The 22,414-nt window shown below is 37.6% G+C and overlaps 1 protein-coding gene across 3 annotated transcripts in view; it reads left to right on the plus strand.

Moving 5' to 3' along the window:
- ITPR2 (inositol 1,4,5-trisphosphate receptor type 2) overlaps positions 1-22,414 on the plus strand; it is a 527,231-nt gene that overhangs the window by 342,038 nt on the left and 162,779 nt on the right. For all 3 annotated transcript variants that reach the window (XM_079936794.1, XM_079936796.1, XM_079936795.1), the window contains 3 exons: positions 15,678-15,786; positions 16,740-16,927; positions 21,563-21,746. In XM_079936794.1, the coding sequence (XP_079792920.1) occupies positions 15,678-15,786; positions 16,740-16,927; positions 21,563-21,746 (481 nt within the window). The remainder of the gene's footprint in view (positions 1-15,677; positions 15,787-16,739; positions 16,928-21,562; positions 21,747-22,414) is intronic.

The raw sequence follows: 22,414 nt of genomic DNA on the forward strand, positions 1-22,414 counted from the left end.
CGAAATAGTTGGGCTGGGATTAATTAATTTTTTTTCTTTACTTAATGACTCTGAGCAAAAAGTCCCAAGTGCTATAAGAGTGTGTAACTGGAGGATACAGGTTTGGCGAGCAGAGGGGTATCCAGAAAACGGTGTTTCCAAGAAAGTGACATTTCAGCTGAGACCAGAAGGATGCCAAGGTGTTGATGAAGGTGGTAGGAGCAGTGGCATAGCACAGGGTGGAGGGAACAACAGAGTCAAAGGCTACTGCACCGTGGATGGGACGATACTGGTACAGATCTCGCCTCCCTTTAAAAAAATTAGACACCCAGAAGCAAAAGGGACTGCAAGGAAGGAACTGGTTACAGCTCAGGTGAAAGGAAACTGAGAAAACAGGAAGAATTGGGGGGAATCAAGATGATAGAGAACAAGAAATAGGGGAAGAGAGTTGGCAACAGTCAAGAAAACTTGATTCGAGCCGAGTTCTATTTAATATAAGTGTTTTCCTGGGTAGAGTTCTTTTTGTGTTCTTTTACTATCAACTTCTGCCCCCAACATTTTTAGTGAATGTTTTCTAATTTTTCAAAATGTCTCTATTTTAACGTAAAATTAAAACGAATGCATACCTTCCAAAAATATTTGGGACAAGCATATGCAGTGAGTTGACTCTTGCTGCTAAGTGAGGTGTTATGTCAGTTTGCTGTCAGCATCGAATGAGATATTTGTGAAATTGTCCTGATATATATCAAATATTGGTTTAATTTGATTAAAATTTACTGATTCGTTTGTCTCCTTTATTAAAACAGTTTGTGTTCTTTCCCCTCACTCATGCTGGATCTCACGTAATGACAGGACTAAGTGGTCCAAGGAAAACAACCATATTTTCATGCACGCTGGTTCTCTCTTGAGTTCTGGGAATGAATCCTGACTTGGTTGCCTAATAGGGAAAGTGATTTGGGGACATGGAAAAAGCTGATGCTATGACTTTCTGATTCTTCTTCTCTAACCTTTAAAGGTGTGAACAAAGAGGTGTATGGTCAGGTCTTCTCAGCACAGTGGAGTGGGGAATGTCTCCTTTTCTTATGAAAGCTACATGTGTTCTTCTCATGCTTTGTTTTGTTTAATTCTGCAGTGGTTGTTGAATAACATTGTGGCTTTCATGCTACATCTGGAAAGTGTGTAGTCATATTCCATGGGAAGGAACAAAAGGATGGTGGGTGGGGTAATAACCTGGTTGTAATCACAGTGTACATTTATTTGGAAAGATCAGCATATTAGTACGCAGTGGCCAGATTAACTGAACTCAGCTGGAATAATTCGATATATTTGGTTTCTGTAAAAGCTAAATATCTTTAAAACTCTAGAGGTTTGCTGTAAACCTTTTGATGATAGATGCCTTTTGAATATGGCTCTCCCACTACTATGAATTCTAATGCAACTTAAAAACTATCCTTTTAAAAACCTTGCCCCCCCTCACCCCCCCAAAACCTTATCCACTTATCAACAAAACAAATTCTAGCATCTTTCTTCAGGAAAATTAGTATTTCTTTAAACTAATAGATTTTGTGAAGCATAATTTTCTTGAGGTTGTTTTTAAATTTTAGTTTCTCCACCTCAAGTAGTGTGAGGTATCCATGGAAACTGTCCAGCCTGTATTCAGTGCACTGGACTGCCTTCCCACACAGGTCAAGACACAAACAGTCTTAGTTACTAGTTCAATTTATTGTGCCTTAAACATTAGATAGTTTTGAAAAGAAATTGGCTCCTAATTGACACATACAGTTTTATATTTAATTAGCAGTTTGAGCCGCTCTACATTTTACTAACAGATGTAACATTCAAAACATGAGCCATTATAATACATCTGTCGTACAGATGCACTTAAATGCGAGAGCTTTGTGGCAAACAGCAGTAATGGCTCAGCAGCTTAGCAAAAAGTTGGACAGAACCGACATTATTTTCTTTAAGATGTGGATTTTAAAATCATTTAAAGAGTGAATTTCTGTAATCTAATGGATATATTTTATTTTTTTAACAGCTTTATTGAAATAGTCACACATCCTAAAATTCACCGGGCTGAAGTATACAGTTCCGTGGTTTTTAGCATATTCACAGATTTGCAAACAACACCCACTGTCTAATTTTAGAACATTTTCATTACCCGCAAAAGAAACCTCATGCCCATTAGCAGTCACTCTCCATTCCCTCCCCCACCTCCTGTCAACCACTAATCTACTTTCTGTCTCAATGGATTTACCTCTTCTAGATGTTTCATATAAATGCAATCATAATATATGTGGTCTTATATAACTGCCTTCTTTCACTTAGCATAACGTTTTCAAGGCTCATCCACGTTGTAACTTGTATCAGTACTTCATTCCCTCTTTATTGCCAAATAATATGCCATCATATGGATAGATCACATTTTGTCTACCCATTTATCATTGATGGACATTTGGGTTGTCCCTACTTTTTAGCTATTATGAATAATGCTGTGATTAACATTCACGTACAAGTGTTTGTATGGACGTATATTTTTATTTTTCTTTTGCATATCCCTACGCAAAAGGGGTCATATGCAAACTCTATGTTTAATTTTTAGGAACTGCAAAACAGTTTTCCAGAATGATAGCACCATTTTATTATGGTCATCAATGTATAAGAGTCCCAATTTTTCCACATTAACAGTGTCGTTATTGTCTGTCTTTTTTTATTTTAGCCATCCTAGTGGGGGTAAAGTGGTATCTAAGGGTGAATATTTTAAAGGACAGCAATTTCATATTGTCTGTGCTTCATAAATTAGTTAAATGCATCTCTCTTATTTATTTACTTTTCCATGTCTCTTCATTTGTAAGTACAATATACCTCTTGTCTCGTCAATATTGTCATTTTGTTTACTGATTTTAATGTAGGCCCAGTTCAGAGCATGTGACATCAAAATGTAAGACAGTGGTGAACTGAAGTATTATACACAACATGTAGCAGTAAAAAAGGGAAAACACTAAAGACAAATAGTTTATTTAAATCTCTGGTATGATTTCATCTTGCTTTATGTGAAAAATGGGTGTGATAGAAGTACCAGACACTGTGAAGCTTTGTTGAGTTCCAATGCCAGATTAAAAGATATTCTTTTTTTCTTTTTTTTTTTTTTTGCGGTACGCGGGCCTGTCACTGCTGTGGCCTCTCCCGTTGCGGAGCACAGGCTCCGGACGCACAGGCTCAGCGGCCACGGCTCACGAGCCCAGCCGCTCCGCGGCATGTGGGATCTTCCCGGACCGGGGCACGAACCCGTGTCCCCTGCATCGGCAGGCGGACTCTCAACCACTGCGCCACCAGGGAAGCCCCGATATTCTTATTTTTTCATTCAATGTGATATACATCTCATCAGTTCTAATACGCCATCAATTGTATCACTGGAAAAAAAGAAAAGAATGTTGCCAGTTGAGCTATGATAAACCATTAATTTTAGAGTGACCTGTGATTCAGGAATGTTAAAATTTGGGGAAAATTTTAGAATTTTGTTAGAATCATTGAAATGTAATAGGAGATGTGCTAGTGCACATTTTGGGGGGGAGGGGACCCAATCATCTATGCTACCTATACCCACAGGAGAAAACAAGACTTTTCATACCTCAAAGATTTGATAAATACCTTTTTACACATATTAATATCCAGAAGTATAAAAGTGACATATTACACACACTCACGCACACACACACACACACAGATAAAGAAGAGTATAAAAAAGAGGGAGAGTCATCAACTTATTATTACCCAGTGTGGGAGTATGAAATTAGCAACCCATAATTCACTGAAATTCTTCTTTTTCCTGTATTCTTTAATTTACTAATTGAAAGTAGCTTGCTTCCCTCAAATCAGATTTTTTCAAGATTGTGTTTTCTTTTCAGTCTGAGAATGTTGTTTTGTTCCTTTCCAAAGCTAACTAGACAGGTGATTCACAGGCCTGTGAAAATGTTTATAATGCAGATACCTCTCACCCCAGCACTACCAAGCAGCTCTACTTCCATACCAGCAAACGTGCTTTGCATATTATTAGACATAAAGTGTTACTTTCTTAGTGCCCTGGATTCCAGTTACAGTTGAGGATGTGTGAAGTAGTGAAATATCTGCCATGATGCATGCCAGAGGGAATCAAAATGACTTTCAAAATAGTGTTCACGAGACTGTGATAAGCCTAGTCAAAGACTTTCTGCAAAAGCCTCTTCCTAAGGTAGGCATTTGACACTTTGTCTTTTAATCAACTCAGGCATCTTTAGGTTGGTTTGGATTGAGATCTTGTTTTCTTTGGGTAATAATTGTATTGGTGCTTTGAAATGTTGTCGAACATTTATGGAATTCCTAGATTCTACTAGTTCTAAATCATTGTCTCACAGTTTTTCATTGTGGAATTCTTTGAACGTTATGGTTAACATATAGAACACAGTTGGGAGGTGTAAGAAGATACTTGCTTATATAACAGTAGGCAAAATATATCATCTCATGACAATTTGATGCAAGAAATCCTCAACGTTAGACCTACATAATTTTTTATTGTCACTAAAGAAAACACTAAAGAAAAACAGGATTTTCATTTGGTGAGGGAAAAATGAGATAAAATAGAATTATTTTTAATTTTATCTTTTGTTATAAATTATGGCACACCCAAACATAATATTTGTTAAAGAAAATAGTAACTTGGTATCTTTTAAAGTGATACATTTACATAATATTAAGAATTACGTTGCTCAGTCAGATCCTTGCAGTGATGTACAGCATCAAGTTGGTTTCTGTGTTTTTCAGTAAAGTATGAACATCCTATTTCATTAGACATATGGTGACAGGGAAGAACTTAGACTACACTTTCAGCATATTAGCGTATTCTCTTGCATTAGGCCATATCACCATCATTGATTAATATTTTACCTTCCAATTTTTCAGACTGAACGTTAGAATTGTTTACTTTTTCTTTTTGGTATTCTAACATTTTGCTTGTTGGATTCCAACATAACTTCCTTCTTTCAGCCATAAAACTATAGTTAATGAGTTTGTACACTAAAAACATTTAATATGCAAGTAACATTAAATATATCTCAAATATCTGCCCAAGTTGTAAGACATGATAGATATCATATATTGCAGTCCTTAAATAGGTGGCACTCAGTACAAATCTCTTTTGGTAGATAGTGATCTCTCATTCAGAACCATTGGTTTAGACATTCATTCAAAAGTATTTATGAAGTACTTAATGTGCCAGGTTTTGCACTAGGTGTTGGAGTTGTTTGCTGGGCAGCCAAAAAGGGGAAAAAAAGCACAGTCCCTGTGCTTGTGGTGCTTATAATCTAGTAGAAGGAGATAGAAATCATTCAAACACTGATATAAATAGCTATAAAACTAAAATACTTGGTGAATGAAGTGCAGGATATTATGAGAGGACTGAAGGAGAACTAGCTTAGTAAGGTTAGAGAGAATGACTCTGATATGGTTGAGCTCAGACCTAAAGGTTGAGTAGGAGTTAACTAAGCAAAGCTGGGAGTACTTGGGGATGGGGGTACACAGAAAGCATGGCTGGCAAAAGGAAACCTCATCTGCTAATGCCTTGAGGAAGAGGAGACATGAGGAGACACTGAAAGGCCTGTGTGGCAGGAGGAAGATATAGATTGATTCAGAGAGCAAGGATGACAATGGTTCAAGATTTGTAGATGTTGGATCATGAGTCCTTACCTAAACCACGCTATGGGTTTGGGTCAGTATTCAAAAGCCACAGAACATGATATGCAGGAAGCAACCATCATGATGCTTAAATATAATATTGAATTTATATGAAATAATATATACAACATCATTTAAAATTATGAAGCATACCAATATAATGGAGACCCATGAATCCCTCAGCCAACTGAAGAATAGCTTGTATCTACCTATGTGTTTTGGCCTCCCCTTCCAGAGGCAGAGGCAACTAGGACATCTCAGTTTTAATACCACACTACGTGTCTTCTAGGACTTCTCTTTTTCTCTCAAGATCGTGTTGCTGAGGCTCAAGTTTTTTTTATATTTACCAAAGATATTATTACCCTCTGGGACTATACTACAATTTACTGATCCGTTTTTCCTGTCAGTGGATATTTGGATTGATTCTAATGTTTTGGTTTATTTTTTGCCTGTTTGTTTCGCTGTCAATGCTAATAGAAATGTCTAGGATGTGGTACTATGGGTCTCCTGGAGCACATGTTTCCTTGGGAATGTAATTGCTGGGTGAGAACATGTTTTCTAAAATGGTTGTACCAATTTTCATTCCTACAATTGGTCCACATCCTCTCCAGCACTTCATTTCGTCAGACTTCTTAATTTTTGCCAGTCTAGTGCGTGTAAGATGGTGACTTATGGTAGTCTTTCTTTTTTTAATTATAGTTGATTTAAAATGTTCTGTTAGTTTCAGGTGTATAGCACAGTGATTCAGTTATATATATATTCTTTTTCAGCATAATCTTAATTAATACTCCCTAATTACTAATAAAAGGTAAGCATGTTTTCATGTTTATTGGCCATATGTGTTTCTTATAAGAAATGCCAGTTCAGTTCTCTTGTCTGCTTTTCTACCAGATTTTTTTCTCATTGATCTGTAAGCATTTTATGTATTCATATATATTCAGTTCTCTGTTGTTTCAGTTCTCAGTTCTCTGTTATAGTTCTCTGTTGTTTCACAACCCTCTGAATGACAGAGAATGAATTGGGGGGGGGCACCAAGTGCATATGGGGAGCCTAGTTAGGAAGCACAATATTTCCTAATGGACATTGTGTGATAATTTTATAAATGTTTTTAATACTTTTTCTTACATTTCTTATGTTAAAAACAAATATTAGGAAGAAATATTGCTCTTTTCTAAGAGAACATTGGACCTTTGGTCTTCCCACTTAACACTACTTTAAGAAAAGTTGATTTAAATTGGCTTCTGAAGAGTTCTGCTTTGTACACGCACTAGGGATGCTTGAAACTTATGCATGTGTATGTGTTATTTTTATGAAACCATAGCATACTGCTCAAGTAGGCTTCAAAGTGATCTTCTACGAAATGAATGCTGTTTTTCATTTGCCTTCTCTTAAAAATTTATAGGAAGTTGGAACTGGATATTTATGTCAGAACTTAAAGCTGTGGGTGTCTTCATGGCACTGGGCATTGTCATATCCTATATATGCCAGTTGCGTAAGTCTTTCTCAAATGAAGCTTATTTTTTAAAACATTAAACAAAATATTACAATAGCTGTTTATTTAGTACTTATTATGGGCTAAGAACATAAAGTTTTCCATAAACAATTTCTTTTTCTTAAAATAGTCCTGCAGTGTGGATATTATTACACAAAGATGGGGAAACTGAGTCTGAGGGCAGCTAAATAAAATTCTTGAGATCACAAAGCCTGTGATAGAACTCAGATCAAACCAATTTTTTTTTAAATGGTGTCGCCAATTTACACTCATCAACAGTGTATGAAAATTTCCATTGCTCCATAATCCTTGCCAACATTTTGCACTGTGAATCCATTTTGTTTTTTAAAGGAGCAAGCCGCTTTTTTTTTTTTTAATTTTTTATTTATTTTATTTTTGGCTGCATTGGGTCTTCGTTGCTGTGCGTGGTCTCTAAAACATTATCATTTTCACTAAGTGCACAGCTTTCCAATGCTGGGCCCTTTCGTAAATCACATGATTATGTGTTAAACTGTGTGCAGATAGATATCATCTCATTTAATTCTCAAGAGCTTCCCTTGAAGTTGTGCTATGCAGAGCTCCTCTTCATTCCATTGACTCTGTAGATATTTCTATCTGAGGAAATTCTAAATATATTCTGAACTTATTAAAATTTGGCTTCATACTTCCTTTGTCAAAATATTGGCATTGATTGATAAGTAATGCAAGTGCTAGTTTTCTCCTTCCCTTTCAAGGATAATTTCTTTCTAGTATTTTTGGGAAAAGGGATTAGGTTTCTCTCTCTCTCTTTCTGTAAGGGGGTGGGTATTCTACCATGCTGTTCTCCTGATAACTCTTACAAGTCCTGTGCTCCTCTCACTGCCCCGTGGGCCAAGACCCTCTTGGTTGTAGGTGGTAGATTCCCAGCTTGGAGCTCATGAACTACACTGAAACAGGAAGGTGAATATAGAAACAGGGAGGTGAATATAGGGCTGGAGTGTGCTGGTCTTACCTCTCTGTCTTTTTTTCTTTTGGTTTTGTTTTGTTTTTGTCTTGTTTTTTGTTGTTGTTTGTTTGTACATCTTTAGCTTTACTAAGAATGTCAAATTGTTTTTCAAAGTAGCTGTACCAATTTGCCCAGCTATCAGTGTTCCGTTTGCTCACATCTTTGTAAAATCTTGATGTTGAAAGAATTTAAAATTTTTTCCGGTTGTGTAGGTGAGAAATCTCTTACTGCAGTTTAAGTTTTCATTTCTCTAATTACTTGTGAGGTTGATTATCTATTTTCTTATGTTTATTGGCTACTTGGCTTTTCTCTTCCATGACGTGCCTGTTTGAGCCTTTTGCTCGTTTTCTTTTGGATGATGTATGCTTTTTTTCTAGTGTGCAGGAATTCCTTAAACACTATACACACACACACACACACACATATATAATATCTTTTCCCAGTTTGTGGTTTTAATGATGTGTTTTAATTAATGGAAGCTCTCAATTTTACTGTAGTCTTTTATAGTTTGCAGTTTTAATTTATTGTTTAAAGAATCCTCCCCTACCCCTGTATCATAAATATACTCTCCTCCACAGACCTCTGAAAGTGTTACACTTTTGTCCTTCACATTTAAATCTTGAACCTACCTGGAATTGATTTTTGTGGATTGTGTGAGATACAGGTTGAATTTCAATACTTGATATATTGTTCCTTGCCACTGTTACTCCATCTTGCAAAGTTGTACCTATGTATCAGTCTTTACCAAAGGATTGTGGAAATACAAGAGGAATCACAGCACTTGAGGATCTAAAACAGATATCACTCTTCCTGTTGTCCAGGAGGGAAACTCTCCAATTGTACTTCACATTATTATTCAGATCAAGGTCAATTCTCTCATTTATTTCCATCTCCTCCCCTTCTTGCTTTGTCCCCTTATGTTCTCTGAGACCTCCCATAAGCTGAATCTTATTTGCTCTATACCTCTCCATATCATCCTTCAGGTACACAAAGCCTTTGCAGAAACTTTGGAATTAACCATTTGAGATTCCATTTTTCCTGGCCTTTGGTGTGAGTGTGCGTGCTTGCATTGGCAGCCTATTGATTCCATATTTCTCAGTAACAAGTAGTTTCTATACTGTGAACCAGCGGATTATGGGCTTAACTTTAGTGGTTGTGTGCACTGCCACTTGAGTGTAATTTTACGAGGTAGTGACTTATGATGTGTGAGTCAAGGAGTTTTGCTTCAATAGGGAAATGGTGTCTAAGGCTCATCTGCTTATTGTCTAATTAATTACTCTTCTCTCGACTTTATGTTCTGGAGATGAGACGAAGACTGCTTACTCAGAAAGATCCATTTACAAGCAGAAAGATCCATTCTCCAGTACTGTGGGTGAAGGGTTGCATAAGTTCTCAACCTCTGAATGTAAGCAGCCCCTGTATTAAAATGGGTGAGGTGTATGATTTTGTTGAGTTTCAGGTCAGTCCGTATGCTTCCTGGAAACCCAATACTGAGAGGCTTTTATTAAACCCCAGAGAAGGTAAATAGTTTCCTTTACTTCTCACTAGTTAGAGGGCACAAACTCATCCTCTAAGAAAAGCCTTCTCAGCAACCTTGTTTGTCTAGAGGCTGGGATATTTGATAAACCCAGAATGATGACTTTAAGTGGCTCTTATCTCCAGTATCATCATCAAATGTTTTAAATATCATCATTTACTGTGTAAATGTTTAAATTTCACAAATGGAATCAAATGGTCTAGTGAGGATTATTTATGTTGAAAAACAGTGCCATATGTCCTCTACATATTTGAAAATACTTTTAGCATATGCTTGCTTTTTGCACCCCCTTTCCTAGTTCCTGACACATGGTAGAAATATAATGTCTTTACAGTGAATTAGAAAAAGGGAAGAAAGGAGATGGCAGTAGATTGCCATTGTGACGTATGAATAATTGGTTTAAATTTTTTCCACATTGTTTTTTTTTTGTAACCTCCTTTACAAAAAAAGAATTTCAGAATTCTTTTCAGAATTATTGAAACATCTGTATGTTTTTCAAAATTATCATGATTGTGTCATTGGGTTGATGAAGAGCATCTTGTGAATGTATATAATAACTACTCCTATTGAAGTTTATGTTTCTTATCTTAAGAAAGTGGGGAAAATCATCAGGGGAAAGAATTGGCTTACAATCCTTGGAGTCAGTGACCAAGAAATACAAACCATTAGCCAGTTGGATTATAGGAGATTGGCCACATTTCCTCAAAGGAGTTCCTTAAAGATGGAGTTGATTATAATGACGGATCTAATGTAATTCCACTAGGATACAGCTGTTGCAATAATTTATTTGAAATTAGATATATACCTTTTTAACCCCTGGGAATTCAAATGAGGAAAAATATCTAATCAGACAGGCTATCATTAATGAAAAGGTTAGGGGAACGCCAGTTAGACTAATATCAAGTTTAATGTTAAAATAAGATTGTGTGGAGACCACAGATACATACAATCACCTCCTTACAGATCTTATCCAAGCTGATTAGCAGCTAATTGTTAGTCTTGGAGGGAAAACCCTAAATTAAGCAGCTTCAGTTTGCAATTTTCATTACCTTTTGAATTTCTAGTTGAGGGCTTAGTTTTCTAAGATTCTGGTTGTGGTGACACATTTTGATGATGTCTTGATGATATTGCACACTGTGGAAAAAATATTACTTTAGTGTATGATACTTCCAAGGGAACAGGAACAGAGGTGGAATCAGTACCTCAAACATCACGTCCTTGAACTCTTCACTCCTAATGCTATTAACTCCCGTTAAGGCAAACAGGGCTGTGCTTCTTTGAAAATCAAAGAAAACCTTTAGTCCTTTCTAAGACTAATACATTTTTGTTATCATTTCTATCCATGAAAGGCAATCATTTCTGACTTCTTAATTTTCTGTTAATTAATTAATTAATTAATTTATTTATTTATTTTCCGCTGCATTGGGTCTTCGTTGCTGTGTGCGGGCTTTCTCTAGTTGTGGCGAGCAGTAGCTTTTCTTGTTGTGGAACACAGGCTCTAGGCATGTGGGCTTCAGTAGTTGTGGCACGTGGGCTTAGTAGTTGTGGCTCGCAGGCTCTAGAGAGCAGGCTCAGTAGTTATGGCACATGGGCTTAGTTGCTCCGTGGCATGTGGGATATTCCCATTCCAGGGCTCGAACCCGTGTCCCCTGCATTGGCAGGCAGATTCTTAACCACTGCACCACCAGGGAAGTCCTGAGCTTCTTAATTTTTGATCCATTGGAGTTGATGCAACAGGAAATGGCCAGGAAAAACCCATCATCTCAGATTTTCACAAACTGTCAGTGTGACTTCTCTTTTTATGGAGATGTTTTGTTGTAATTTCAGAAGGTGGTTGTTAGTTATGTTGGCTACATTACATTTAGTACATCTGGGATGTGTTCACATGAAGACATTGGCTAAAAGCTGTGTCTTGTGGCCTGGAATTGACTCTGATATTGAAAAGACTGGGAAGGACATTCCTTGCTACTTGGCCTAATCTAACAAAGACACCTTCTTGGGAAGCCCAGTCAGGAATTCATTTTGGAATTGAAGAACGAGTACAGAAGTTGAACTTCTCAATTGTTGTAGAATTCTTTTCAAAATATGTTTTTAGTTCTTTCCCAAATTTCTGCCATGGCAATTATAACTCTGAGACTATTATTTATAACCCTGGCACCAGAATTTCTGACCATGGCTCTACAATTACTTTTATTTGAGTTAAAGGAATTTGTGTAAATGACTTGCCTCTGAGCTGTCACCACTGTAAGGCCAAGACAGGTTTGGACATAACACTTGCCTCCCATGCCTCAAGGCAGAACTCAGTATTTGACAACAGGAATCAGTTCTGCTAAACTTGTGATGTGGCAATATCTAAAGTTTTCCAATCTTAAATGAGGACGATTAAGACAAACAGAACAGAATCCTGCTCCATCTCTGCCCATTCTTCATTCATGTTTAGCACCAAAGTTTGCCTTTTTTGAAAACTATGGAGTTTGGACCAATGTAGAATTTTTTCCACCTAGTTGAAGTTGGAAGGTCCATTGTGAGCCCCAGGTCCATTAGCTCACAAATATATAATTCCAAGGACTGGTTAAAATAGTGGATAACTAAAGATTTTCAAGTAGTTTATCATTTATTATTTTTGCCATTTTCTTAGTACGTGGGACGGTTTGGTATAAATTGAGAAAGTATGTACAAAATCACCTTGTCAACTGTAAACTGTTCTGTGATCTGAATAATATTAATACTAGCAACAACAGCATCAATTATACACAACTTATATAGCATTTACTATGTACTGTTTTAAGTACTTTACATATTTTCCCCTATTTAATCATCACTGAAGCCCTCTGAGAGTAAGTGTTATGATCATTCCGTTTGACAATTATGGGACTGGACACAGGGTAGTGAAGTAACTTAAGATATTCCAGTTAGTATGTGGCATAGAGGGGATTGAAATGCTGGCAGTGTGGCTCCAGAGTTGCGAACAGAGATATAGGGAGCCCCCATCTCCTTTCGGTGGCATTCTGAATGTCACATAGTTAGAAAATGTACGCTTCTAACTAGGCTGGAACTAGGCTGGAATAGCTCCCATCTCCTTTCGGTGGCATTCTGAATGTCACATAGTTAGAAAATGTACGCTTCTAACTAGGCCGGAAGTAGATAAGAAGAGTGTTGCTCATTTGATTTAGATGTTTATGAATCTGATAAGCACCTGTGATTTCATCTGCCTGAAAAGAATTTAGCAATGATGGCAAGTATGGTGCTCATTTTAATGTGATATGAAACACTTCCACTGTCTGATTGGTTTTGAACAGCTTTATTCTTCTAGTAGTATAAAGAGCATTTTTAAAAACAGAGGGTAAAATGTAGCTTTCTATAATATGTATCCTTTAAACTATTGCTTTTCTATCTCTTGGTTGAGTTTTTGGATTAATGTGGTTAAAAGGCTCTTACAGAGAATAAAAAGGGAGCTCATTCCCATGGACCTGGGGTTCCACTCACAACAGGTTCTCTTCCAGACAGTGACACTGACTTGTACTTGTATTTCAAGAAAAACAGTCCTGTGTTTTCACGTTTGTCAGTTTTACTTATTACAGCTGGGCCAACTATATGTTACCAGGTTAGAGTGAGAAGCAATCCATTCATGTGTAGAGGTGAGAACCGTGATTAGTGCAGCAAACTGAGGTGCCCTTTAAAGAAATTAAGTACTTCAGTCAATGTGTTCTCATGTCTTTCTCCCCAACATACAACCTCAGCCTTATAATTGATGGGTCTATAAAGGTCTCTTGTAGCATCTCCTTCTGCTGTAATGAGATACACAGTAAAAGCCCATTTGATTCCAAAGAAATGTCTTATTTTGTTTTTCCTCCCCTGTTGGAAGGATGCTTCTTTGGCCAGATGAAATTAATTTACTCAAAAGGCTTTCTTTTAAAAGAAAAAAAGAAATTTTCATTTCTTACGTCTTCTCTAAGTGCCCCACTTTGGTTTGACAGGGGCGAGTTGAGTTCTCTTCACTGGTAGAATAAGCTCTTAACACCTCACTGTCTCTTCCAAGACTGATCATCACCTTTGCTCACAACACCCCACATGAAAAAGTCTTAGAGGAAGAAAACATGAAATAGGGGACAATAATAGATGTCTGTGTTCTAAAAAATTTAAGTGTCAATAAGTGAAAGTTGCTATAAGGCTCTGGGTGCCTGTTGAAATTCTTGGCACTGTGACATTTAGGACATACATATTTGTTCCACACTGTGCACGAGACAGCTTTGCTGGGACGATCGTCTGGGTTAGCAGGGGAGGTTTGCCATGTAAAGCCTCTTCCGAATCAGCTGTTTCCCCTTAAGCGCTTCCATAGGGCTTAGTATACATCTCTATTATGGAACCAATGGTATTGCAAATTCTTTGAGGAGACGGTTATATCTTATTCACTTAAGATAGTTCCTAAAACACACTTGGTACCTAATGAATATTGGTAGAATGGAGGGAAAATAGGACATGTCCATAAACAAGAAGAAGAAGAGCTTTTCAGACAGAGAATATGATGTGAACAAAGAGAAAGACTTAGAAAACTGTGGTCGAGGAATCATCACATAGTTCAGTTTGGTTATAATATAATGGGTGAAGACACTTTTGGAAGTAACTTGAAAAAGTAGAGTAGGCGGGATTTCACAAATCATTGTCAAGTTGGGGGTGGTGGCTAATAGATGATCCCTTAAGTTTGGAGCCTAAAAGACCAGAACGATGTGATCTCCTTGAAATGAATTGAATTTCTTCAGTTTGAGAGGAAAACCGGTTTAAGAGAGAAGGAATATTCCCTTCAGAAAAGTTGAGTTTGCGGTGCCACCAGAATCTCCGGATGTAGATAAGGAAATGTAAGTGGAAACAGGATGAGAGGCTCAGGAAAACAAGGTCAAAGCTGAAGGAAACACACTTGGCAGTGAGACCTGCACAGGTGATTGTGCAAGCAAGGGTCAGATGAAGTTGCTGATGGGGAGAAGGAAGCTGAGGGGAGAAGAGCTGAGGACAAAACGTGAAACAAGGCTGGAGAAACAAGGTCAACCAAAGCATGAGAGAGAGAAGGAGCAATGAAAGCCACCTGTCTCAGCATAAAAGGCAGGCATGCTGGGGAGGGAGCATGCAATGCAGCACGGGGAAGTGGCTGGGTTTTGCCATCAAGAGTTGAGTTCAGGTCTTACTCTATCACCTGTTAGCCGCAGGATCTGCAGCCAATTACATAAGCTCTTGGACCACAATGTCCTTACCTTGGCAGTTGTGGTGTTAATTTAAATAGTTTAAACATACAGTCTTTAAATAATACTTCAAAAATTACTCTCGTCTCTTAAAATAATAACCAGTAAACTGGAAGATTTAGAGTTGTCTATATTTCTTATGTACATGCAAGCAACTATATTGCAAAATATATCATTTAAAAAATGTCTTGTAATCCATACAAAATTGAAGATTTAGGAATTTTTGAATTACATGTTTGATACACTTTTGCCCACTGTCTTCAGAATACAGCACTTGGAGTTTAAATATAATTCTCTTTGTCTGATCAAGCTTAATTTTTTGAGCACCTGCTGTATACCCAGCACTTTTCTAGCTCTTTTTACTGAGCCCCTCTAACTAAGGCTTTTTCTTTCCAATTCTTAGGGTATTTATTAATCTGTGTTTTCTTTAGCCACCATAAATATTCTTACCAACACTTTTGAAACAATTTAAAATGTATAGTGTTTGTGATTTTCCTAGTATAGTCCATTGAAAATACTATATTTTATTCTTTATTTCTGGGAGAAGCAAAACTATTGTTATTTTCTTGGGAAACATTTGCAAATTTTTGCCTCAGAAAATATTATGCAGTATAAAGTTACTTTTTCCATGTCTCAAATCATTGATAAAATGCATTTTAAGTGGCACTTTAATGTATTGATATTTTTTCTTTTGCTAGAAAAAGAAACAATAACTTACACTTTTCTAATCCTTTTTATTAGGGTACTACATTAAGAAAAATACTCCTGAATCGGTACTTTAGAGGCGATTATGGTGTCTGTATGAACGGACACCTCTCTGGAGCCTACTGCAAATCTGCACAAGGAGGAGGCAAGACATCATTTTTTCCTCACTTTTGGATTTTTAGAGCGTGTCTGCATGCAGTGCTACTTAGTATTTTACTGAACATAGCACAAATATAAAAATCATTTAAAGAGCACTATTATCGGCCACAGCAAAAATAAGAAGATCCTGCCATTTGCGCCAACTAGGATGGACCTCAAGGGCGTTATGCTAAAGTGAACTAAGTCAGCCAAAGACAGGCTGTCTTTGCTATGGCTTACATATGTAATCTAAAAACACCAAACTCCCAGACACAGGCATCAGATTTGTGCTTGCCCGAGGCAGGGAGTGGAGAGTAGGGGAATCAAGGGAAAGGGGTCAAAAGGAACAAACTTCCAGCTCTAAAATAAATACATCCAGGAGATGTAATATACAACACGATGACTATAGCTAACAATACTGTACTGCATATTTGAAAGTTGCCAAGAGAATAGATCCTAAAAGTTTTCATCGCAAGGAAAATAAATTAACTTTATGAGATGATGAATTTAATTAATCTTATTGTCGTGATCATTTTGCAGTATATCATATATCAAAGCATTATGTTGTACACCTTAAACGTACACAATGTTATATATCATTGATATATGATGTTATATCTCAATAAAACTGGAAAAATAAATTTTAAAAGCACTATTAAAAACCTTTGCACAGGGGCTTCCCTGGTGGCGCAGTAGTTGAGAGTCCGCCTGCCGATGCAGGGGACGCGGGTTCGTGCCCCGGTCCAGGAAGATCCCACGTGCCGTGGAGCGGCTGGGCCCGTGAGCCATGGCCGCTGAGCCTGCGCGTCCCGAGCCTGTGCTCCACAACGGGAGAGGCCACAACAGTGAGAGGCCCAAAAACCTTTGCACAATTTTGGGTTCATAAAACAATGGATTTGAACATTTGAATTAATTTTGCCTTCTGACAAAGGTTTATTTATTTGTTTTTCCTAATCACAGGAAGCTTTTCTGGACAAGATTCAGATAAGATGGGGATATCCATGTCAGATATTCAGTGTCTACTGGATAAAGAAGGTGCATCTGAACTTGTCATCGATGTTATAGTGAGCACCAAAAATGACAGAATTTTTTCGGAAGGCATTTTACTTGGCATTGCCTTGCTTGAAGGAGGAAATACACAAACTCAGGTACTTGCTTACCATCATGACCATTTGTTACATTTTGTTATTTTGTATTTCTTATTTACTTGTTATAGAAACCCAGGGAAAGTAATGTTTTTTCATTAAGCTTCTCATGACTGTCCCCCCACCCCAAAACAACCACATTTTCCTTATATATTTATTTGATTTGCTGTAGTACCTACAGAGCTCCACAAATTATTCGGTGAAGCAGAACATTCCTTAGCAGCATCATTTCTAACATGATACCAGAAATTCTGGTTTGCTTAGGGAAATCTTAGGCTTACTTTCAGCAAATCAGGACAACATTTTGACTCATCAAAGAATTAAATGTAGAAGAAAAAGAATTAAGTGCATTAATTAAATGAGGTAATATATATAAACTCCTCGCACAGTATTTGTCATTAAAACAAGTTCCCATAACATTCCCCACCCATCTCAGATACTTTTTCAGAAGCTCAGTACTCTACCTTTCCCTTTTGCCCCAAATCTCTCAGTGCTCGTTACCCTGCTGCCTCTCCCTGCTTTCACTGGTGTGGGGAGAGAAGAACCATGTCTTCTTTTCTTCGTTCTGTTTGCTCATCCACCTCAGGAGGGGTGACTTGAGAGTCATCGTTCATCTATTCAGTGCTCTGCTCCAGTGAGCGGTGTGCTCACTTGCATGCAGGATCAGACCACTGCTTCTAGAAGGCATGTGTTTCACTTTGAAATTCCTGCCAAGTTGTGTCTGGACTCCCCCCACTTAAAGGCAGAGCTCGCTCATTGTGTGATCCCCGGAGCTGGGAAGTGTTCCCAGGGAACAGGCATCATCCTCCCAGCCCTGCCGCTCACTAATCCGATATTTCTAGGTTTGCCTTGGTCAAGAAGGAAACGATGCTTACAACTAATTGGAAAATCCAGAATCCATTTTCCCTCTTCATGGCAAGTAGAAGCCACATCTAATTAAACGCTAAAAAAAAAAAATCATGTTACCTCTAAAGATATCTCTCCAAAACACACGTTATTCTCCTGCTTAAAATCAGTCACTTTCCCTGTAAAGGCAAACTCTACCGTAGTCCATAAGATCCTTCGTGATCTAATCTCTTCAAGTTTTCCATCTTTCCTTTCTTATTCCATCTCTCCCCTCCCCCGTCCTCTCTCTTGTGCACCAGCTATACTAAGCTCTTGTAGTTCCTTAGATGTGTTGTGCCGTTTCTCATGTCACTTTCTCCTCTTCAAGGACTCAACTCATGAACTTCTTTTGGAAGCCTTTTCTGATCCTATGTCCCACTGGGCAGAATTGTCCACTAGGTACTGTATGCATCTGCTCTATCCTGCAGGAGTTCATCAGGCCATGATTCCTTAGAGGTTGAGACCACATGTTTTCCATCTTTGCATCCCTTGTGTCTGGCACCATGGCTGGCCCAGCCTAGGGATTCAATAAATGTTCAGGAGTGAATGGCTCTATGAATGAATGGTCCGAATCAAATTCTACCTCATTCACAAAGTCTTCCCTGTCTGGTTGGGGCCTTCGGGACCAGTCCTTTATCTGAGCTCCCATAGCATTTGTTTCTTTGATGCTCACTTGGCACTTTGCCGGTGCAGCTTTGTTTGGTTGTTATTTATTTGACATCCTGTCTCTCCAGTTAAATGTCATCTTCTTTAAAGTAGGGCATCATGTCTTGTTCTTTATATCTATGCTGCTTTATAGCCATTCAACAAATATTTGTTGGTGTGGATAGCATTCAATGATTTTTGTATAAGAAAACCTTCTTTTAAGATGGGTTATGACAGTCTCATGTACCAGCCTTACCCTATTCGTGTTTCTCACTTATCTACATCATTGTGTAACCCAGATGTCAACTGTGTGCTCCTGGCCCTAAGAGGTCTAGTTGAGGTCAACTTGAATCCTTGCCCTCGCCAAGACTTCTGCCAAAATCCAGGAGGGGTTACATTCTCATGGTCTCGCTGGCCACTAATGTCTTGCTTTCTTATTAGTTCATGGGCTGTCTTGGCACATGGCAGCTTCTGTAGTACTAAGGTAGGAATCGGATCCTCTTCCTTAATTTCTATCCTCCTAGCTACATAAATCAATTTATATGTTTAATATACTTTATTAGAGAATGGTTGAGGGGGAGGATAGAGGAGGTGGTTAGATTACAATTTCAAATTGCACGCTAATAATAGCAACAATGAAAATAATACCTCCACCAAGTGCTATTCTTGGTGCTTTCTGTGTAATAACTTGGTTAATCCTCACAAACAACCTGTGCAGGAACTTGTGTCTTCTATCTTAACAAAGAAGAATCTGAGATATACCTAAACTCACATAGCTAGTCAGAGATCGAGCTAGGATTGGAACCCGTGCAGACTGGCTCCCGAGTCTGTGCTGTTAACCACTGCAAACATCTCCTTTCGAAAATACCCTTCTACCGCTTCACTCCTAGGAAGTTTCACTGGCTGATCACCCTGCGTCAAACCCTGGTCTTACTTCTTCTCTCTGGTTCCTCACTTCACTTCTCTTCTCTGTCCTCTCATTTCTAGTCTCCCCCACCCCCTTCTTGGGGGAAAGTCCTTCCTCTGTCACATAGATCTGTTTATCTATCACTTATACTCTTATAGATAGAGTATAGATAGATAGATATACTCTTATAGATAGAGTATATCTATCACAAATATACTCTTATTTATCTCTTATACTCTGAAGCTCATGGAGGTGCTTCCCCAGTCAAAGCCCACCTCTTTTGTGAGGTAAATCGTTATGCTACCTGTTGAGGTTATATACACACATATAAAAAGCATACTGTTTATCTTTATTAAAATCATACCGTTCAGTGTTATAGAGCCCTGGTTTTTAAAAGTCTGTGTAAATCATCTGATATTTTGAGCTTAAGGGGTTATTTTATAAATTTAGTGATTTAGAGTCAGAGAATCTGGATTTAAATCCTAGCTCTACCCACTTACTACTTATATAATATTGGGCAAGTTGTTTACATTCACCAAACCATATTTTATTGATCTACAAAATGGAAATAAGAATACCGTGTTCATCCCACAGTTGCACTGAAAGAATCAATGAGATAATATACGTCAAGGAACAACATAAATTATAAAACTTTGTTTTAATAGAACCACAAAGTTCTATAACTTCCTCATTAATATATAGGAATCCCTTTCTACCTTCTAACGCCATTATTTTGAAAATACTAGGGTTCAAGCATGAGCTTAATTTATGAGACCACAGAGGTCTCTGAATGCTGAATTTATCCTTTGAATTAACAGAACCAGCTTGACTGTTTCACTGTGGTTGCTATGGTTACTGTGGCTTTTGGGCCTGCTTTCTTGAGTTGCTGCTAGCCCTCTGCTTAGAGCTTCCCCCTTGTAGGTATGAAGCCAACTTGTAAGACTTCATGAAACACTTGGAGAATATGCATCGCCCACATCACAAATCGCAGGACAGGCATCCATTTCAAGCCCTGATGTCATTAGAGTCTCACCTATAAGTTCCAGGACCTATGAGTCATGGTTTCAGGCATTCTTTCAGGAAAGTATATCTGCAGGAGCCAAACATCCCCAAAATTGACTGTTTAGATATATTGGATTATGGTCAATTCTAGTTGATCTGGAAGTCATTATTTCTTCAGCTGTTTTCTTCCCGTTGTCTCTCATCAAGGTTATATAACTCTTTTTTATCAGCACAGTTCCTGGAATTATTATCTTTATTAATTTTTTTTTACTTTCTCTTGTTTGTGTTGCATCTATTCCAAGGTTTTAGTCTTAATAACTTACAATTTCCCCACCCAGTGTGAATCCTGACTTCTTTGGAGCGTACCACCTTTCCCATCTCCTACCTCTTCGGTTACTTCCTGAAGTCATTAAGCAGACCATGATTAGGGCAGATATTCTCAAGTTTCAGTATTTCCACCTCTCCGTGAGATGTTTTATCATACTTCGGGTGTTGAATCCTTTCTACATCATTATTTACTCTAAAGCAAAATTCACTTTATACATTTTATGGTGGGCTTGCCCTAGACCCCATGCAAAGCAACATATCTAATAAAGTACTGAAAGAATTTAGTGCCTACTTATCAGTGGGTTCCTGTGAGTGAGGCTGCCATGGTAACACATTCTAAATTAAATGTACTATAATTTAGACAAAGAGAAAAATAACTCTTTATAGACTCACATTTACCATCAGATTAGTGGTTGTTTTCCATGCTAGATTACAAAGTCACAAGGGCAGAGACTGTAGTTGTTTCCCCTGTTTGTTCTATCCCTTCATAGCATGGGACCCGGCACATAGTAGGCCCTCAGTAAATATGTGTTGAATCAAAACCTGACTTCATAATAATATAAAAATCAAAGCGCTCTTTGCATACCCCTTCTTACAGTACCTTTGTAAAATTTTAAAACAAATAATCAGTAAAGATGAATTCAATAACATGAAATTATGTTGGATTTTAGTGGAAAGTGCTAAGCAAATACAAGCTGTTATTAGGACACAGTAAATAGTACAGGAGACTAGCAAAGCTGTCAGTTTATGAAATAATCATGGGCAGCACATTAAATATAGACTTTTATCCATAATGCTTATGTTTATTTCAAACGTAAAAACATTATTTTCTCCCCTTGGGTATAGATGTCTTAAAATATGTTTTCTTGCAGTATTCCTTCTACCAGCAGTTGCATGAACAAAAAAAGTCAGAAAAATTCTTCAAAGTTCTCTATGACCGAATGAAGGCTGCTCAGAAAGAGATAAGATCAACAGTGACAGTTAATACCATAGACTTAGGTAACAAAAAAAGGGATGATGACAACGAATTGATGACATCTGGCCCACGAATGAGAGGTAAAGAAATAGTTGAGTATTGGGGAGAATAGAATGAGAGAAAAGAGGGGTAACACAGTTTTTAGATCTCTCTTATGTTTTTTATCTCACTTGTCTTAGTCTAATTATTCCAGCTGTGACTCTGTTTATGGAACTCCACCCTTGAATTTTTGTGGTCATGGGGTTGACCTTGAAAGAGCTCTGTAGGGCCAAGCTCAAGCAAGGAGTTATCAGTGCAAAGCAACAAGTGACATGAAAATGTTTGATTTCAGTGTGAAATTTATGGTAAAGAACAACTGCCCAAACCTTCTGAATGTTCATGAAATTTAAACTGTAAGAACAGGAATTACAGCAGTGAACTCTATGAAAGATTTTTGGTATTTGGAATAATGAAGTCGTCAGTGTAGTAAATACAAATCATCTAAATATTAACATTTTTGAAGTTTGCCCTATTTTCCCACCTTCTCGTATTCAAGAACTCTGACATTTTATATTTATCACAAAGACAGGAGCCCTTCTAAAATTGGCTAAGCATTAAGATCTTTTTTTAAATATCCCAGTGCAAAGTTAATTTTTTAGTTGCTACCTCTCAGATTCTTTTTGGGAAATTCTTGCACCTCTTGTCAGGTGATTTTAAATTCAATTGTTAGAGAATTTGGATAACTGTCTTTTTTTTTAATTAGCAAAAG

This window comes from Stenella coeruleoalba, assembly GCF_951394435.1.
Source record: "Stenella coeruleoalba genome assembly, chromosome: 11".
In the NCBI taxonomy this organism is placed as follows: Eukaryota; Metazoa; Chordata; class Mammalia; order Artiodactyla; family Delphinidae; genus Stenella; species Stenella coeruleoalba.